This window comes from Natrix helvetica (genome assembly GCF_964273705.1).
Source record: "Natrix helvetica genome assembly, chromosome: 3".
In the NCBI taxonomy this organism is placed as follows: domain Eukaryota; kingdom Metazoa; phylum Chordata; class Lepidosauria; order Squamata; family Natricidae; genus Natrix; species Natrix helvetica.
In genome coordinates, this window is record NC_138549.1 from 141218692 (window position 1) to 141239757 (window position 21066).

The window sequence follows — 21066 nt, forward strand, 5'->3', positions numbered from 1 at the left end:
AATTTTGCTTGGTCTAAAACAGGGGTGTCAAACTCACATCGTCACGGCATCATGTGACGTATTGGGACTTTTCCCCACTTTGCTAAACCGGACAAGGGCATGGCCAGCATGTGACGCATCTGGTCCGTGGGGCAGGAGTTTGAGTTTTAGCCCTGGTCTAAAAGAAGTACTTGGTGAATTTTTTAAGTGTTAAAGTATAATTGGATTGATTACAGTTTGGATATTTACATGATATTTATAAGGATTTGTTCAGCAAATGCCTCCATTGAAATATGGATATTAATTTATGTACTGAAATCAGTCAGAACCCTAAAACCATTAAAAGGCCCATTTTTGTTCCTAGATTGTTGCGTTTTACATATGGACCTTCATTTCCACCTTTTAAAATTCCTGATGAAGATGCAAACTTGATACCTCCTGAAATGGATAACGAATGTGTTGCCCAAACTTGGTTTCGCTTTTTACATATGTTGAGGTATTGTATGGAAGAGAAATCATGTACTGTTATTAGCAAGTTATGTATGTATGAGGTTTTTTGGGTAAACACTTACTGAAATACATTGGCCTTTAAATGAAATGGCTCTGTAGTAGTTCGGGATCCAGATATTCAAACCAATAATAAAAATAAAAACCCAATTTTGTTAATCTAGTGACTGAATAACTTTCATCCCGGAAGTAAATTAACCCATGGAAACATCTAATTTAATCTAAGCATTTGGTATTTTGGAGTAGTCCTCAGAACAGCTTTTGTATAGTTCTGACTGAAAACATTTTTTCTGGCTACTTTAAAACATAGTTTTTCTGAAATTATTCATACCTTTTCAATGTTTTGCTAATTGTGTTCCTTTTACATAGCTCTATACAAGTGTTTCTCAATTTTGGACACTTGAAGATGTGTGCACTTCAATTCCCAGAATTACCCAGCCAGCATAGGTTAAAAAACATGGTTAGCTGAGGAATTCTGGGAGTCGAAGTCTACAAATCTTCAAGCAGCCAAGGTTGAGAAATACTTCTCTAAACACTAAAAACTAATAGTTCCTCCACTCCCCTTGTGATTTTAATGCATTTACACCAAACATTCATAGCTGTACCATTTTCTTACAACCCTGTTGCATTTGCATCAGCATATAAGTCTTATGTGCCCCTAGATGACCATAATTAATAATATTTTAAACCTCAAACCTCAAACACCTTGCCATGTTTATTAGCTAACTATTGGATAAGTTATTTATTACTTCTTGGTCTATTAAATTTTAAACATTTCATTTTCAGGACATATTAAAAAAAACAGAAATCAGTTTTTCATGCAGCACTTTAGAGATAGCAAGCTTTGTGATAAATTTGTCTATTGGCATTAAAAACTTAAGGAATGATGTGCGTTTCCAAACTTTCAAGCATGATTCAATCTTTTAATTTCTTTAAAAGAATCTTTTAAAAAAGTAAAAATAGTCATTGTCAATGTATTCTAGGGATTTTCCTTCATCAGGTCAGTGATTAAATAATATTCTTTTTCTTTGTAGCAATCCTGTGGATTTGAGTAATCCAGCGATAATAAGTTCTACCCCCAAATTTCAGGAACAGTTCCTAAATGTGAGTGGAATGGCTCAGGAATTGAATCAGTATCCCTGCCTTAAACATCTGCCTCAAATATTCTTTCGTGCTATGCGTGGGATTAGTTGCTTAGTGGACGCATTTCTAGGTAAAGTATTTTAACTGATAAAATGTTGCTTTCCTCTTTTTGTGGTATAGATTAATGGATTTTAATATTTCATATTCATTTATTTAACAGTATAGTTGTGTGCTGCAGAACTAGAATTTCATACATGTCAATGACATCATCTGCACATTTGAAATATATTTTATTTCAAATAATTGGCAAGTGTTAGTCTTCTTATGAGCTTCATCTTCCACCTCTGACACCCATCTGTGTCTTCTACGTATACTTTCCAGGGACAAAATTTAAGGTGGACTAAAGTATTAAGTTAGAAGGTATATAGCAAATCCTTGGATGATCCTATTGTCTTTCAAGAAACCAGCCAAGTATTTTTCTGGTCAGATTTTTGTAGTCTTGATAATAGGTATTGAACATAGATTATTAATACATTTAGCAAAATGCCTTGAAATATTTCTTGGTCCCTACATGAATAATTTGCTTTGAAGAATTTTCAGGATTTTGGCTTTGCTGTTAGCTAAAATGATTGCCTATTGTTACTTTCAGTAAAAATTGAATATAAAATGTCATTTTCCTCAGGAACTGCTTTTTTGGAAATGTTTCCATTATGGCACATAATGTATCAGAAATATACTCTCTCTCTTCTTTAGGAGTTGCTGCATTTACAACCAGTGGGTGCGAAAGATTACCCAGATATGGTATTAAAACTTGTTGCACTCTCTTGGGTGACAAGAATCTCAGAAGACGGGTGGTGATTTTAACAGTGGTTGGGGTTTGAATCAAATTAGGGAAAGCTGCAGTATTCTGTCATGATAGTTTCTTAGTATAAATTGATACATACTTAATATACTTAATATAATATTTTGTTTAATTTTTAAAGTTATACAGATTTCCTTTTTGCTATAAAATTGGGCTTCTTTTCACTGCTATGGATTATGTATTTCCAGAAGTACTGTGTATATATATATTAAATAGCACAACTATCATTCCTTAAGATCTTTGAATCATGTTAATAAGCTTCTCTCTCACCTTGCAACAAAATTAACAATGTTCCAAAATGGTATAATTTTAACCGTTTTATAAATGCAAAAGTTAAATGGAATCTTAATTTGGTCTTATTAATGACATTGGTCCACCCTACTATAAAGACACAGCTATAATGTTAACAATTCCACAGCTGTGTATTTAGTTCTTTGTGTAATTTTTCTATCGCCCTAATTTATTCTAATAACATTAACATATTTCTATGCAGGAACATGTTAAGACATGTTTAAAATGTCTAAATATTGAGAAATAGGGAAAATATCTCATAATTTATTTATTTTTTGAAAAATTCATGAAGGGATTGCTTGAATAAAGGGGAATGATTCTTTCTATGGGGCAGGGGTGGCGAACAAGTTCGGCAAAAAGAGCCAAAATTTTAAACTGTGAGAGTCAGAGAGCCACACCACGCAGTGACCTGCCAAAACAGACCCGGAAGCAATGTTCCCTCTAATTTTTTTTCGATGTGAGCAGAAAAGTATAGTGTTTGAGCGGCACATTTTCATGCCTGAGCACCCGAATTTTTTTCACAGATGTCACCTAAGACAACAACGAAATCAGTATTATTTGAAACTCAAAGTTATGTTTCTTCAAGGTACCCGCTTAATTCAAAGTGTTATATAATATCAGTATCACTTAACAACGCTCCTGCTTAGCAACCAAAATGTTGGCTCAGAAACTCTGGCATTTGAAGCACGCAACTCTTAAAGCTGTCAAGTTACAAGACCCTTGCACCCCTAACCCTTTAGGGAAAAAAAACCCCAGGGGTCTTCAAACCTGACAGCTTTAACACTTGTGGACTTCAACTCCCAGAATTCCTCCTCCAGTCATGTTGCAGCGACGTCATCTGCGTGGATCTGCTCCATCTTTGCTTTCTTCATTGTGGGCAGGGCTTCTGCTGAAGATGCTGCCGAGTACGAGTTGCCACCAGAATAACTGCTGCTACCTCCTCCTCCTCCTCCTCCTCCAACAGAATCACCAGATTTGCTCCTGAGCTCAGCGCTGGGTTACCTCTGCCCCCTCCCCCTCCTCCGTGCTTTTGAGAAGCCATGAGGCTTTTTTTCCCCTGCTCCCCCCCCGCCTTCCTAGCGCTGACTGAGCTCAGCTGCTCCAAGCGGAGGGGAGGCGCCGCTGCCACGCGCGGAGATGCCGGCTGGAACTTTGGCGGCTTCATCTCAGCCGCAGCGCCGGGCGGCAAATCCGGCAGTGCTGCCTGTTAGAGGAGGATGAGGAGGAGGTGGCAGCAGTTCTTCTGGTGGCGGTGGGGGCTTTGGGGCTTCACAACTAGCCTCAGTCGCCCCGTGCTCCTCAAAGCAAGTCTGGGGAAGTCCTTTGCAGGCGGCCCGTTCTAGCTGCCTGCAAAGGACCTCCCCAGCTTCCGAAAGGGAGCGCGCGATCCGAGCCACAGTATGCTAAATAATGATAAGAGGCAAAGAGCCTCATTTATTTTGGCCGGGAGCCGCATGCGGCTCGCGAGCTGCGTGTTCGCCACCCCTGCTATGGGGCATTAAACCAAATGCTTTAATAATGTCAAAAGTGCAATGTATATTGCCAAACTTGAGATGGGTTGCAGAAATGAACCCAAATAGCAGCTGAAGTTCCACACAGATAAATACAGAATGATTCACATTAGGCAAAATTCCTAACTTCAGATAATTGCTGATAGCAATTGAGGTAATGGGCGATTGAGGTAATGGGAACTGAATGTGAAAGTCTTGAGGTTTTGATATGAATTCAGTGTGTGGCTGCTATAAAAAACAGAAAAAGAGAATGCATTATTAGGATAGTTAGGATAACTATAAAGTTTACTGCTAGTAAAGTACTTTGAAGTAGTTTAAAGCTGGTGCTATGATGTATATTTCTAGTGTTTGCACTGTGATTCTATGTAACAGAAAAAGTACAAAAAAAACCCATAATTTGCCTAATCAAAGAAGTTTCCTTGAGGAAAAAAAATATGGTGTAGCTTCAAAAACAGGTATAATTGAAATATATAAAATTATTCTTTTTAAGATGCAAAAATGTGATAATACCAGCATATGAAATCATCTATTGCAATGATTTTCAGCTGTTGATACATAGGACTAATGAGGTAGAGTATGGAGTGAAATCTTAAAACTTACCAAAAATTATAAGTATTGTAATAGAATAATTTCAAATATATTTTTAAGAAGTGATCATTCCATCATGATAGGATCTGCACTCTTTGATAAAATTATTGATGGATTATAACCCAGAACTACTGATTGAATGAAAAAGAACAGTGGGAATTTTAGGACACATACAATTAGATTACTTGCAATGTGCTCTGGAATTTGCTGCTACAGAATTTGCTGATGCCAAATATAACAATCTTAGTTATATTTAAAAGAAGATAAATACACAGAGACTAGGGTATTCAAATAATTGGTAGTTAGGATGTCTGTGTATTCATAATTGCAATGCTAGAGGTTGAATAGATAATTAAATATTCAATACTATTGAATAGGAGCTGACAGGAAGCATGAGCAGGATGATGCTATTGTACTCGTGTCTAATTTATGAGTTTCCTGTTGACATCCGCTTGGCTGCTGTATATAGATTCCTGGTCTAGCTAAGCCAGCAAGGCTGTTAACCCTATTAGATGGGAAAACCATGATGTCTATGAATAGGTTAACATAACACAGTTTGAAAATAAGCAGATCAACTATAGTCATTCCATTTTAGTATTTATAAAATACATACATGTCACATCCTGCAATAAATTATAATAGACTATGAAAGAATATAATTAAATGATGAGTTTTTTTTACAGAATGCTATTTAAAATTTATTGCAACGTGAGAGAGCTACACTTAATCATGAGTCAAATGCAGAATTTGCATTAAAATCTATTTTAGAATTATTTGTTAATTTAAAAGTCATAAAAGCCCAAACATTTGAATAATTGTTTAATAATAGAATACTGCTTCTTTCTCTTTGTTAAACTATGACAAACAGATCTGTTTCAATTGTGCTGATTGTGATACCAAGGCACGTGGAAGAGAGCTGTTAATCATTCACTTGTAAATTGTTTATCCTTTCATCTGGGATTAAAGACCTCCCTTAATATTTTTAGTTGTGAATGAAGAATTCTGTTTTGCATTTGAGATTTGAAAATGACAGCAAAATAGTGAGCTCCAGAAATGCAGTAGTCAAGATCACATTGATACAGAAGAAATACATTATACCTTTGGCTTCACTGGGCTGCACAACAAACTTACAGAGGTGCTATGATATTGTAAAATACCAACTAAAAGTAGTTCACAGATTTGGATTTGGTTGACCGTGAAAAAATTGCAGAGCTATTGAGGGTGACAACGTTTGGGAACCTCTGTACTATACTCTACATCTAGAGAACAACGGAGTTTAGTTTTCTTGGAAACAGCTTTTTTCTATACTTATAGATTAGATTTTCATGTAATTTGACTGCTTGTATGTCATTTTGAAGCGACCAGATTCCTCAGCTATCAAGAGAAATTTTATCAAAGTTTAAGAAAGTTGTTGAGGGCCTCTTTTCTTGTTCATTTTTAAAAAACTGAGGAGCATGCCTATCCTTATTCCTTAGGCTCACTAAATTGGGAGCAAATTGTAGCAAGATTGATTTCTGAAGATTATAAACATAAATGAGATTCCCTTAAAATGGTTTGGGAAATGTTCATGAGCAATTTGTATTTTGATGCAGGAGAATTTTGCTACAAAACAATATATTGTTTCTAAAATGGGAAGAATGAAACTTTTAAATATTTGCTACAGCAAAGTTGAATTCTGTAGTGGTTTAAAAATAAATTTAAGCACTGCATTTTCAAGCCTTAAGTTACATTGATATTTTGTAGCTGTATATTTGGAGTGGGCAAATGGTGCAAATTGCTCCATCCAGTTTCTGGCATACCATTTGTGGTCCCCAAAATAACTTGAAATACAGCTGCCGAAGTTCTGCAACAAGTTGATTTTCAAATTAATTAATTTTTAATTGATTAATTAATTTTGTAGTATAAGACAGTGTTGTAGAGGATAAACGAGACGGTAATATCTGCATGAAATAAAATGCTTTTATTCCGATTCCTAAACCCATCCTTTAAGAGAAACTTGTATTCGCACAAGTAGGAAAACAAACTGAAATTTTGGCTCTTCTTTTCAATAATGCCATTGAAAACTACATCTTGGCTTCAGCTACCAACTCCGGCTGAAACCTTTTTTGGAGAAGTTCTATTTCCCAATAATCGTGTGCTTATGGCACACTAGTATGTATACGTGGGTATGTGTATATCTGTTTATATACCTCCATAAAGCCACAATCCCAAATATACACAGAGTAAGACAAAAATATCTTATTAGTTGTATTAATAAACACAATTGAAATTAATTTCTTGTAAAATAGAGAGCTCTGTTAATTATTTCTTGCAAAACAAACATGGAAATGGAATACAACAAAGGGGTAACTGCATGTAAAAGAGAAGGAAGAAAAGGAGCAGGATAGGGGGGAAACAAAAGAAAGCTTCTCATTATTTCTTGACTAATGACTAATTGTTTGTGGTGCCCTGGCAACTCAGCACTGATCTCTTGTACATTTCTTTATTTTCCACAACTTCTAAGGCTGTCCAAAGTATTCAAAAGGGGCAAAACACTCACTGAAGCATTTAAACCAGCCATAGTGCCACTCTGCTGGTAGTTCCAGTGGAAATGCTACCTGTTCAAGATACCCAGGCGGAAAACTGAGAAAGCTTTTTGAAGCAACTGGTGCCCCTTCTCACCCTTTCAGAGCACAGCATTGATTTAATGCATCAAAAAGCGGGTGCTTGGTTGGCCTATAATGAAGTGCCCCTTATGAATCCTTCTAAACGATTACAGCTTTTTCTGTTCTGTCCAGTATTATAAGGTTTTAATTCCTCAAGTTACAGTTAATTATTTGAGAGGGGGGAAAAATGCTTCTTAATATCATAATATAAACATACCGTAAGTGAAATGTTTGCAAAAAGCATGCTACAATTTTTTTGAAAGTTTACATCCTATCACTGCATACGCTTTTGTAGAATTGTTTCATTGAGCCTCTTGTCACATAAGGATTTTTTCCCTATAAATGCCTAATCAGTTCACCTCTACTGGGTTTCTGTAGCTTATCACTCAGAAGAATGTTCAACTAGATATAAGAAAGCTGTGCATTTAATTTTAATACTTTATTACTTATGTTAGAGACAGACCATTCTCTTAAAACTTTGAAGACGACTATTAAACAATTTGGTAAAAAATAACTTTTTTCTTCTTCATTTCTATAGTTTTCTTTCTGTTTTCATGGTATACATTCAAATCTAGTTATGTTTTAATTAATATATATATAATTTTAAGACTTTTGCATCTTTCTAGCCTTAGAAAGACTAATTTTCTAAATTTCTAAAAAGATACCACTGATTTTAGGAAGAATTTCAGGTTCAAATTGATGTTATACTTTTCAGGTATTTCAAGGCCCCGTGCTGATAGTGCACCACCTACACCAGTAAATAGATTGAGCATGCCCCAAACTGCAGCTGTTAATACAACCCCACCTCATAATCGAAGACATCGTGCTGTAACTGTGAATAAGCCAACAATGAAAAACAGCACAGTAAGTCTTTATCCTTAGCAACAGCTATGTTGCATTGACATTTCTTATAATGCAGATGATAATTGATATTCTTATATTATAAGCAGTATATTAAGAGTTCTAAACAAATGCTTTTCTGTTTTTTTTTCATTCAAATAGGCTAACACGGCTCATGCTTCCAAACACCAGCCATCTTCTACTTCTCCGCTGTCTAGCCCAAACCAGACTAGTTCTGAACCTCGACCGTTACCTGCTCCTCACAGGCCAAAGGTTAACAGTATCTTGAACCTCTTTGGATCATGGCTGTTTGATGCAGCCTTTGTTCATTGTAAGCTTCATAATGGAATAAACAGGGACAGCAGTATGACTGGTAAATATTTTCACCCATTTTGTACACCTCCTCCTCTTTGTTGACATTAACATGTTTGGCTAACCAAAATTAAAATCTGAAAAATTATATGATTAACTTATGTCAGTGTGAAATATTATATTAATTTAATATAAATAGCATCTTGATTTTAAGGCACTGTAACAGTTAAAAGTCAAATTTTCTAGTTAGGTCACTTATTTTCACTGACACTAATAAAGATGTCTTCTGCAACATATTGGCTAAGAGAAAGTGGCATGAAGGGAATTGTTTACATCTATGACTTTGAAAGCACTACTTCAAAACCAAATTTCCTAACTGAATTATTTCAAGCAGTCAATTAGCAGAACAGGCAGGAAAGCACTATAATAAGATGTGTTATTTCATTATTACTGGGTCCCCCCCCCCCAGAATTGAGTTTCTTTCAGAATTTCTGTCATGAAATCTGTACATTTCAATGATTAGTTAAATTCTTTAGCTTCAAGGGTTCTGTAAAACTGTAGTTTTCAATCTTTGATCTTTAGTTTTATTTTATCTGACTGTCTCCTAGTTATTTTTTAAATTTACATATAAAATTGGACAGAGCAGAAATAATGTATAATAATGTTTCGGACAGTAATAGAATGAAGCTTTTGGTTCATAGTTTTTTCCTAGCCGAGTAAGAATACATCATGTTGATATAACTCAGAATCAGAATCAATATTTTGTAGTAGCTTGTTATTCTGTGGAAAATATAGCCACTGACTCCAGCCTCACCATAAAATTCTCAAGCCTTTACCGTAATAATAGTAAATTTAAGTAGCATTTATTGATATTTAAACATACAATACTAAGATGCTAAGAATTTGTAAGTGAAAAAGGTTTCTTGTTTTTTTTTCATATGTTTCATATTGTTGGTATTCTAGTACTTAGTCTAATTTGCATTGTAAAATACATAGCTGACTTTGGCTGATCTAGAAAGCAAAACTAATTTGGGGCTGGTTAGTATTTAGGTTACCTAAGAAGTCCAGGGCTATAGGCTAGACTGGGAAGTTGAAAAAGGTGTTTTAGAAAAAGGCGATAATAAATAATTTCAATATCAGGAAAGTAAAATTCCATGTGTTAGCAAATTAATAGAAGCTTAGCTCAATTGGGAGGTATTTTTTTCTGTGTTCTGATATAGGTAACAGGAACAAGATTTTAAGGACCACTAAAAAATGTAAAAGCTTTTTAAAATAATGTGCTATGGAGAATATGAGATCTATACACAAAGGGCTTGCTGCCCTGCAATATGCAAATTGTGAAAACTAGCTATCAAATTGTCCTATCCATCAGACAACCCCAGACATATTTTTATTTATCTATATTTTTTCAGGAAATATATATCGTATTTTTCGGAGTATAAGGCGCACCTTTTTGCCTCCCGAAACCCCAGCTCCTTCACCAAAATGGCCGTGCATAGCCGTGCAGAGTGCTCCTCGGGACTCGGGAGGGCAGAAATGAGCGAAAAATGGGCAGTTTTTTGCTCAATTTTGCCACACCCCAGCCCCAAGAGCACTCTATAAGCCTCCTAAAGGCTATGCATGCCCTTTTGGGGGAGCTCTGCAGAGTGCAAAACCTTTTCTTTAATTTGCCTCTTCAAAACCTTGGTGTATCTTATACTCCGTTGCGTCTTATACTCCAAAAAATACTCTGTGTGTGTGTGTGTGTGTGTGTGTGTGTGTGTGTTGTCTAAGTAGCTTGCCCCTCAAAAGGGCAGCATTAATTCCTCCTGATACCATTGTTAACCCCCTCCCCCCTTTTCATCTGTTTTGGAATATAATACTTGCCACACTCATTGGAAGAACTATCTGGAATCTTTCATTTCTCAGATTAAAGTGTTTGGTCAGAATTCCATTCTTCTCTCAAAATTTCTCAGAATTTCTAATGGTTCAAGCACTCGCTGTTGACCCCAATTATTGTGCTCGTTTCTTGCCATCTTTCTTTCCTGTTGTAATCTGAAGTTTTCCTGCTTGTCCTTTTGAACTATGTTGTTTCCATGTGTGCTTTATCATTCCTCAGAGTTTCAACCCTTATAAAGCAACCATTGAGATTCTGTAGCTGCTTTTCATTTTTGAATGCAACTGCATCATACAGAGATCTGCACCTCATATTGCTGTTCTGTATCATTTTAACCCAAGGCTTTCATTATACTTATTTAGTCTCCCCACCTTAGTATCCCACCCTCCAAAAACCCAAGAGACTATTAGTTCTATTTCTGCCTTAGCCACAAATTAAACATATCCATATGATTGTTTGTCTGAGATGATAGTTCCTTGATCATTGTTTAGTGCTTAATTGTTTGGTGTTAATCCTGGCATATATCCTTGTTTATCTGGGTATTGATTGCTGGCGAAAAAGCCCCAGAATTTTGCAACTCCCCAAGGAATCAAAAGGAGCCATGGCCATCCCAGTCCCTTGCTACCCTGCGCTCCAATATTCCTCCCTCCCTGCACTCCACCATCCCAGTTGACTTTCATCACTGTTTTCTTGCTCCTGATGATGATCAGGCCCTGATTATAATCACTCATGCCTTAATCAAGTCCAGAATAGACTACTGCAGTGTGCTGTACATGAGGTTGCCCTTGAAGAATATCCAGAAACTTCAATTGGTACAGTTTGCTCCCTCAACAGTGCATGTTACATCTCTCTTCTATAAGCTGCATTGGTTGCCAGTTTGCTTCTGGGTCTATCTCAAGGTGCTGGTTTTCATCTTTAAAGCCCTTCAAGGCATGAGAGTGGGCTATCTGCATCTATTTCAGATGAATGAAACCCTTGTTTAAAGCTCTACAGAGCTACTGCTAAATTCAAATACACAAAACTGCACTAAGTGGATAGCATGATCTGTTTGCTTTATGAAGTGATAGACAAATTCAGAAGAGTTGCAATAATAGTGAATAATTAACTGTTGTTAGACAAGAGGAATTGCTGGCCACTCAAGGAGGTTCTGTAAAGAAATGAAGGAATGTCTATCCTTTATGTAACTTCTCAACATTCAAGTGTCATGTCTCTGTTTGTGTAGGCTTAACTACATATTATGCAGTGTAAACTAATAAATATTCACATGAATGTTTGAGTCTAGTTTTGAACCATTTTTCCCTGTTCTATCTTTTTTTTAGCTTTGTTTGCTACATTTGGTTGGATTTTACTATATTTTACTAATCCTGTTTCTCTTAAAATAGAAACATTATGTTAGTTTAAACTTTTGACTTGGTGAAAGAGTCTTCCTATGTTTCGTTGCTTATTGTAAAAGGTAATTTGAATAGCCAAGATTGGAATTTCAGTACTTTATTTCATTACTTTGAAGCACTGCTGAAAGTAGTCCTTTGCACAAATGTGTACTTTGTGGAAGGAACATTCTCTGCTTCAAGACTTGCCGTTCAAACCCTCCACTCTATACTAAAAAAGCAAATAGGTTGCTGGAAAAAATATTTTTAGATAGTCTTGAATCTGAATATAGATATATAGATAAAGATATATCTTTAGCAAAAATGTCAACGTGAAAATGGATAAAAGGTTACTTTAAAAGTCCCCTTAAAGTAAGATAACAAATGTGCAAAAGGCATGCTTGTTGATAGCAGCTACAGATTGCAGAACCCTTGAAGAGAAAGCTTGAAAAGTTCTCTTTTTTTGCCTCAATTCTTCTCAATTAAGTTGTTTTTCAGAGCTTCAAGCAGCCCTTGGTACAACACAGAGAAATTAGATGTGTTGCCTTATCTAAAATGAGTGATTGTTGGGGAAGTAATAAACCATATGGGAAGTGGCTTTTCTAAGATTTGAGATATTTTTGTTTTATCAGTGGATATGATGGCATAATTAATTCTGCTTTGATTTATGCAGGAACTACTTTATGCAAAGTACTTTATAGCACATAAGTAATGATTGGATTTGTTTTAGCTTTAATTTAAAACAAATACATTCCTATTCCCACACAAATCTTCATAGTTACAAATTAATTAATTCCAGTGTGATCCTCAGAGTCAAATAAGATGCTTAACTATCTTTTCCATTAAAAGGGATTTCTTATGAACCCCTTCCTGGTCTATTTGTTTCCCCAGATGATTTGTAATTTGGTAACCTTGAATAAAAATTTCTTCTATTGCTTTTTTTTTTCTCCGAGGAAAGGGTTTAAGTGATTACTAAAGCATTTTTCCATCCAGTGGAAACTGCAAATAAAGAAATTGATCTGATGTGAGATAAACAGATAGTAAATTTTCTTTCTTCCCATCTCTTTATGATCTCCTGATAGTGTAGATCTTCATTTGCTGATATATGAATAAAAGCAAATTGCTTTCAGAATAATACTGTAAAACTAAATGTACAATACATGAAACCCATGACAATATTTTAAATCTTTCAAAATTCTGCATGAAATCATAATTTTGAACCGTAATGCTAATTTCCTATGTGTTTAACAAGCCTGCTAGATCATAAGCTTTTATTATGTTTCAAACCCTAAATTTAACTTGTTATTACAGTTTCATCATTTTAAAGTATTTTATAACTATTGCTGTCCTTTGATTTACTTCCATTTTATTTCTATTATCTTGCAGCATCTTTTATCCAAATTCTTCTTTCTTATAAATCTTGTAAGTAGGAACTAGTAGCTTCTCTTTAATTGCAATCATGTTTTTTCTTTTTTCTTTTTTTTTCATAATCCCATTTTTTAAATTTGTATCATTGTCATTCCTTGTAGCTGTTGCTCTTTACATGGGAAAGACAAATAGCTGTGTGTGCTTTTTTAAGCGGGGAAGATTGTTGGCAAAAGCAAATCTGCCTGATATCAGTCCCATCATTTTCCGTACTTTAGTCTGTGTTCATGTCATGAATTATAGGAATTTGCACTAACCATGTTTTTTTCCCATAAAGCTTCTTTTACACAGATCTGGTGTTTTGATTTGTATGCATTCTGCATGTAGTTTTTTCCTACACCCCCCCCCCCCCGCCCCAATATAACATTATATGCTGGATAGCTTATTCAGGACACAAAATGGCTCATGGGAAGACACATAAAGATTTGGATTTAGTTACCTTGTGCCAAAATAAAATTAGTGAAGAAATTATCTTTTTTTAAAAAAAAAAGGCAATAAAATGTATTTTAAATTTATTTTCTTCCAAATTACCAATCTGTTAGTAATAAACATTCAGTGCATGGGCAGAGCTTCTGTTTGTAAGACTGTAGTTGACATAGGCTGCATCCTACGTAGCTTTCTGTGAAGTAACTCTGAGTTTTTAATTCAGTGAGACTTTGAGGAAGCTGGCCTAGGATTACGCTGTAAAATATCTTTTTTCCATTCCCCTAAATAAGGTAGAATTGGACTAACAGTTGCTTTTTTTTGGTACTGGAGTTATTCTTTTTTGTCAGCATCCATCTGCATGATCTTAAACTGTTCATATTTGCTAGAATTCACCTAACATACCTGGAAAAAAGGAATTGGGTAGGGGACATTGTGGCTGACAGCTGGAAGAAATTGAACAGTTACATGTTTCAAGAGAGCATTAATGACAGTAGAGGTTTGTGAATAAAATATGCTCGGTGCCTGTTGCAAAAAACAGCCACAGAAAGAGGAGAGTGAACTCCTTGTAGCTTCCTGATGTATTTTAAACTCTATTGATTTTTTTTCCTCAATCCATGCCACCAAAAGTTTCATAAGCATGCAGGAATTTCCATCTCAGCACTCAGGTCACCTTTGCCATACCATCCCTTGTGTATCTCATAAAAGCGACTCATACTTCTGGAAAGCAGGCTTGATGAAGACGAAACAACTATAGGAGAAAAAAATTGAAACATGTATGGAAGGCATTTCCTTCTGAGCGTGTTCTCTGGTGCCATAGAAATATATCTCTTGGCTTTTTTGAAGCAATATTTTTCCATCGACATGATTTGGAATTTGGCATCTGCCTGCATCCTTCTTTCTAGTTCCAGTACAGGCTCACCATAGTGGCAAAAGATAAAGGAGAAGTAATTGGGAACCAGAGAGCTTGCTGGATAGTTAGGTCACGTTTTGAGGACATAAAAGGATTTATATAGTGAGTAAGGAAAATTAATGACATTGCTGTAAAACAAGTTTCAGGGCTTTTGTTGATGCATCTGGCTGAGAATGTGAATGGAGCAGAGGCTTCTGCGCTTGGGTAGCATGGATTGCTGAAGGAGGAGATGATTTACTTATGTGCGAAGGTGCAAAGGAAATAATTTTCTTTTAAAAAGTCATAGTCCCTAAATGCTTTATAAACAGAGGCATCAACGTAAATGCAGTAAACTAATGTTTTTTATTATTACTAAATTTGACATGATCTTTGTGTCCAGGATCCCATGAGCCTATTGGATATGCTTGCAAATGTAATGAAACTCTGTGCTTCTTGTTTTTGTTTTAGCTATAGCAACACAAGCAAATATGGAGTTCCGCAGGAAAGGTTCACAAATGTCTGCAGAGACTGTGGCTTCCAATCCTATGTTTGATGCAGGGGAATTTTCTGACAACTATGAATCTGGCAGAGCAGAGGCCTGTGGAACACTCTGTAGAATATTTTGTAGCAAGAAAACCGGAGAAGATATACTCCCCGCCTACTTATCTCGGTACTGATTTACATTTTGAATTGTTGAAATATTGTTATATACCTTTGCTACACATGAAGGGGTTTTTCAGCTTTTTAATGTTTTAATGTTTAATGTTTTAATGTTCAGAGATTGGATTTTAAATTAAGTAATTTTAAATTAAAGTGCGTCCTATCAATTTGGGTACGTAAAAGCACAATATCTTGGATTTCACCTTTTTTAAGCAAATAAAATACAGTTTTCCCCATTATATGCTTCCCACACCACTTTAGGAAAACGTTCATATGAAGAGGGTGTAATAATGATAACAATAACGAAAGTAGCAGTTCTTTTCTTTTCTCTTTTTCCCATAAAACTTTATTGGACTGCAACAAAATATGCAATGTAAAGAAAAGAAAGGATTAGAAAAAGGAAAGCTTGAGAACAAAAATAGAAGTGCAGAAAAGAAAAAGAAAAGAATTAGAAAAAGAATTACTTCCAATTTTTTCCCGATACCAATACAAATGTAAAATATATTAATCTCTTGCTCTAAAATTAATAATACTATTTACTTAACCATAAACAATTCTGATTGTCAAACTCCAAAATTAAAGTTTCATTTCTTTTAGTATCAAGCAAAATTTCCATAAATTTTGCCATCTCAGCCATTTCCATGAAATTCACTCTTCATTCTTTCGTTGTAGGAATTTGTAAGTCCTTCCCCTTTTGCATAGGAAATCTCCTTACTGTTGTTATATACAGAAACAAGATTTCTTTCAATCTATTTATCCATCAAGGCCTGTAAGGAAAACCCTGGTTCCAATTATAAATTCATTTTAAGAGTTCTCTAAATTGAAGTACATATCTGATCCCAATATTTCTTAGTTTTCTTATATGTCCACCAAAATAATAAAAAGTATCTTCACATTGATTACATTTCCAACATATATTTGACACTACTTTATACATATTTTACAATTTATCAGATGTTAAGCACCAAAGGTACATCATCTTATAAACATTCTTTCACATTAAAATTCAATGTAAATTTCAATCCTTTAATCCTCATATCTCCCATTGAATAAGCATTAGATTGTATCCAGAAATTTTTGACCCACTTAATCATACAATCTTTAACATCTTCCACATTCAATTTCAATAAAGGTTTATACATCTTATCAATAACATGCTCATCGTTAAACAAACCCAATTCAAAATCAGTTTATTCATTTATAAAATCACAATTCTTACCCAATTTAAATCTTTCTGTCAATTGAGCATAAGCTGACAAGTGTGACCTCCTGTTTCCAATTTTTCCCTTGTTTTTAATTTAGGTTTTCCTTGAAGAAAAGTTAATAAACCAGCATAGATCAACTAGGTTTGTGTAACTATCTTTTCTCTTATAAAACACAACTTCTTGTGTGAATTTTTGGACAGTCTTGCTTTATACCTCTTCCAAACCCTTATATATGACTCACCTAATACAATGATTTTTAAAATCTATAGTAACCTTAACTTTGTCATACCAGAAATAGCTGTGCCACCCAAATGTCAAATCATGTCGTTCCAACTCCAATTACCTCCCTCATTTCAAAGTCATCCAGTCTTTCATCCATACAATAGGCAGCAAAATACAGTATTAAATCAGATAATCCTAGCCCACCTCTTTCTTTAGCATCTTACACAATTTATATTTAAATCTTATTTTTTTATCCTGCCATGCAAACTTGTAAATAACTTTTTGCCATTACTTAAAAGGTGCTTCGAGGCAAGTAGCAATTCTTCACTTGTTTGGCAGAAACTCTTCTAATAACATTTATAAGAAAGAAAGTTTTATTTGAAATGTGAAACTGTTAATCCAGATTGCATGTTTCAAACGACATGGTTACCGCTATGAAAGCAAATGAATACTCATTTTTCCCATTGTCCTTTTGTAATGCATGGTGGCCTATTGTGACTACTGGCATGTTTATGCAATTGGCATCATTGATTATTGATGATTAATCAATAATAATTATTATTATTGATCAATCATTATTATAGGTGAGAAACAGGTAACAATGTATGTAACTTCTAAGAGAGAGGAAAAGCTCTCATTCATAGGGTTCAAATTGTAATGGTGCTTTTGCTTTATTTGTGTTATGTAATTCTGCACATAGCTTAATGTGGAGAGTCTTATTTTTTTACAGGGAGGGACAGAAGTGTAAGTAGTCAGTCCCTGAATCAAATAGTCTTTTTGTAGTAAAGAAAATATAGTATTTTAAATTACTCCTTCATATTGGTGATCAGTAAATAACTTCAGATCAGATGAACCTACGCTTACTTTTTATTTTTAGTATTCTAAAAGTAGGTCATGATGTGCTAAATGGACATACTCCCTTGGGTTTAAATTGTAATTTACTCGTGTTTGAAAGATTTCCATCCCAGCATAGTAATTGTAGGGTAGCCCTGGTGGTTAGGTTTTTAGCTAGAAGAAGGAAATCTCAGGTGCAAATCCCCACTCTACTAGGCAGCTTACTGGATGATTTGGTCAGTCATTCTCAGTCCAACCCCTCATAGTTATTATGTAGATAGGGAGATTTAACCTATCTTGAGCTCTCAGAATAAAGATGGGATATAAATAAAAGTGGTATATAAATATAAGAAACAATTCAGTGTAGTGGCTTAGGCCCCAGGCTAGAAACCTGGAGACTATGAGTTCTTGACTTGCCGTAGGCATGAAGCAATCCAGGCGACCTTGGGCGAGAATCACAATCCTAAGAAGGAGGGAATGGCAAACCATTTCTGAAAAAAACTTGCCAAGAAAGCTGCAGGCAAGTCACTGAGAATAGCACACGATTGAATGGAAAGGAAAATAAATCAATGCAATATTTTAATTCAGCATAACTGATTAAAACATCTGGAAGACTGAACCAAGCATGTTAATTTTCAACATTTCATTTGAAACAGAAAAATGTAGCAGATGCTTTAGATGCTCATGATGGCTCACTATTAAATGCCAAATTTCTCTTTGCTGTTGACCATCTAAAATAATCTTGACTTGCTAATATTACTTTCCTATAACTGTTTACGTTTTTCTTTTTCTGCCAGGTTTTACATGCTTTTAATTCAGGGACTGCAGATAGCTGATTCTGTTTGCCACCCAGTTCTGGCTAGTGTCATCTTAAACTCTCCTGCCTTGTTCTGCTGTGACTTGAAGGGGATTGATGTCTTGGTTCCTTACTTCATTTCAGCACTTGAAACTATCTTACCTGACAGGTAAATTGATAACATTCATATTAGTTTTTAAACTGCTGAATATTTTCAGAACCACATAAGTGGGATTACCATGTCGTCAAGGAATTCTTCAAACTGCAGATCTGGAAAGTATCTGGTTGAGGAAGGCTGTTCTGTATTCTAAAGAATACAGGTCCAACAGTTCATTTAGCGACCGTTCAAAGTTACAGTGAAAAAAGTGACTTACGACCATTTTTCACACTTAAGTCCGTTGCAGCAACCCCTCCATCATGTGAATGAAATTCAGATGCTTGGCAACTGATTCGTATTTATGATGGTTGCAATGTCCTAGGTGTCAGCGTTCCAAATATCATGCAGAATTAAATCATTGTCCAAGGCAAAGTAGTCCTTAAAACTCCAATTTAATAAGACAGGCATGTTGGCATTATGCTGTTGAAATTTCAACTCTAAGGTACATCCGGTGAATTCCCCAAGTTAAAAGTTCATCATCTATCCCCACACCCCATAATTCATCACATGGTCCAATCTTCATCTTCCACGCTGGCATGTACACCCCTCTCCTTCCGGCCAGGTGTCGAGGTGCGGAGACAAAAGACGACCTTGAGCTTCTAAGAAATCCATAACAATACATTCCACAATCCTACTCCTTTCTATTCCCCCCTCCCAACTACTATACCAATGAAACAGCATAATATATATGTTTTAATTATGTGGCAGGCCAAAGATCCTAAAAGGAACAGAATTACAGGCCTGACAGGCGGCCTCTCCTCAAGAGAAAAACGTTTCCTGAAAAGAGAATAACATAAATGTTAACTATCAAAATTTAACCACCTCTTCCTCCCCCAGGGGGACCCTTTGGCTTATCAGGGAATTTCTCATGGAATTGCTTCACTAATTTATCTGTTTTCAGATCCCAACTTTTCACCCACGTAGCTTCTGACAAAGGGTATCCCTTCCAATGCACTAAATATTGTAAACGACCTCTATACAGCCTGGAATCTAATATTTTTTTCACTTCATAATGTGTTTCCCCTTCTACCACTACGGGAGGAGGTGGAGTTTGGGTGGATGGTCTCGTGCTAGACTCCCTTACCGGCTTCAATAAGCTACAATGGAATACCGGGTAAATTTTCCCTAAGAGTCTGGGTAGGCTGAGTCGAACTGTAACTGGGTTAATTATCTTTTCTATTGGGAAAGGACCTAGAAATTTTGGACCTAATTTCTTACTAGGCATCTTTAATCTTATGTATTTAGTAGACAAAAAAACTTTGTCCCCCACTCGAAAGGGGGGTTGTAGGGAACGATGTTTATCAGCTTGCTTCTTGTAGGCTTCTGCCGCATCTGTTAGCGCCTTTTTGGTATTCTCCCATCCCTTCTTTAGTGCTTCCAGCCATTCATTCAGGGACATGGATGAGGGAGGTTCCTTAGTTAGTTCAGGCATAGGAACGAATTCCATGCCACTGGTAATCTGGAAAGGAGTTAATCCGGTACTGCTGTGAACCGTATTATTATATGCTACTTCAGCGAAAGGCAGCAAGTCCGACCAATTTACTTGCTGATAGTCCACATAACACCGGATATACTGTTCCACCATCGCATTGGCCCTCTCTGCTGCCCCATTTGTGCTGGGATGAAATGCTGAGCTGAGTCCCTGCGTGGACCCGATCGATTTTAGGAATTCTCTCCAGAACTTGGCGGTGAATTGAACTCCGCGATCTGAAATGATCCTTTTTGGAACTCCATGTAGGCGATAAATGTCTTTCACAAACATTTTCGCTAATTTCTTTGCGGATGGTAGGCTTGAACAAGCGATAAAGTGTGCTTGCTTGGAAAACAAATCAATAACTGTCCAGATTACTTTATTACCACTGCTATCTGGAAGTTCGACAATGAAGTCCATTGCTATCTCTTCCCATGGTCGGCTAGGGTTGGCCACTTGTTGTAGTAGTCCAGGGGGCTTTCCCGGACGGGTTTTCATTGTTGCAGAAGTAGCACAGCTTTTTACATAATCTTCCACCTCCGACCTCATCTTTGGCCACCAAAATTGACGTCTAGCGAGGTGGAGAGTTTTCAGGAATCCGAAATGACCTCCTAGTTTCGCATCATGACTCCGCTGTAGCACTTGCAATCTCATTTCTGCAGGGACGTACAGTTTGGATCCCTTCCAGGCTACGCCATCATTAATCGTTAGGATGTCTTTGTTGTTGTTGAACCATGGGTCTGTCTGGAGGGCTGCTTTCAGTTCGGTTCTCAGTTTATCTTGGCTTCGACTGGTGACTTGAGCTGCCTTTTGGTGAGAAGGAGGTATGATGGGGTGGAAAATTTCTTCCTTCTTACTGTCAAACTGGGGTTTTCTCGACAGTGCATCTGCTAACAAGTTCTTCCCTGCGGGGATGTGTTTAATTTCAAATTTGAACCTTTGGAAATATTGGGCCCAACGGACCTGTTTGGGGGATAACTTTCGATGGGCAAGGAGAGTTTCGAGGTTTTTATGATCAGTCCATACCTCGAACGGTATATCCCCCCCTTCCAGGAGATGCCTCCAGGTGAGCATGCTCCACCTGATCGCGAATGCCTCCTTCTCCCAAATGGGCCACCTT

General features: G+C 36.2%; 1 protein-coding gene across 5 annotated transcripts in view; it reads left to right on the top strand.

Annotated features, from left to right (window-relative positions):
* RALGAPB (Ral GTPase activating protein non-catalytic subunit beta) overlaps positions 1-21066 on the top strand; it is an 81302-nt gene that overhangs the window by 19387 nt on the left and 40849 nt on the right. For 3 of the 5 annotated variants that reach the window (XM_081946188.1, XM_081946185.1, XM_081946186.1), the window contains exons 6-12: positions 344-475; positions 1521-1699; positions 2323-2370; positions 8182-8330; positions 8469-8679; positions 15070-15271; positions 18320-18487. In XM_081946188.1, the coding sequence (XP_081802314.1) occupies positions 344-475; positions 1521-1699; positions 2323-2370; positions 8182-8330; positions 8469-8679; positions 15070-15271; positions 18320-18487 (1089 nt within the window). The remainder of the gene's footprint in view (positions 1-343; positions 476-1520; positions 1700-2322; positions 2371-8181; positions 8331-8468; positions 8680-15069; positions 15272-18319; positions 18488-21066) is intronic. The other 2 variants (XM_081946187.1, XM_081946189.1) reach the window with 2 other exon arrangements.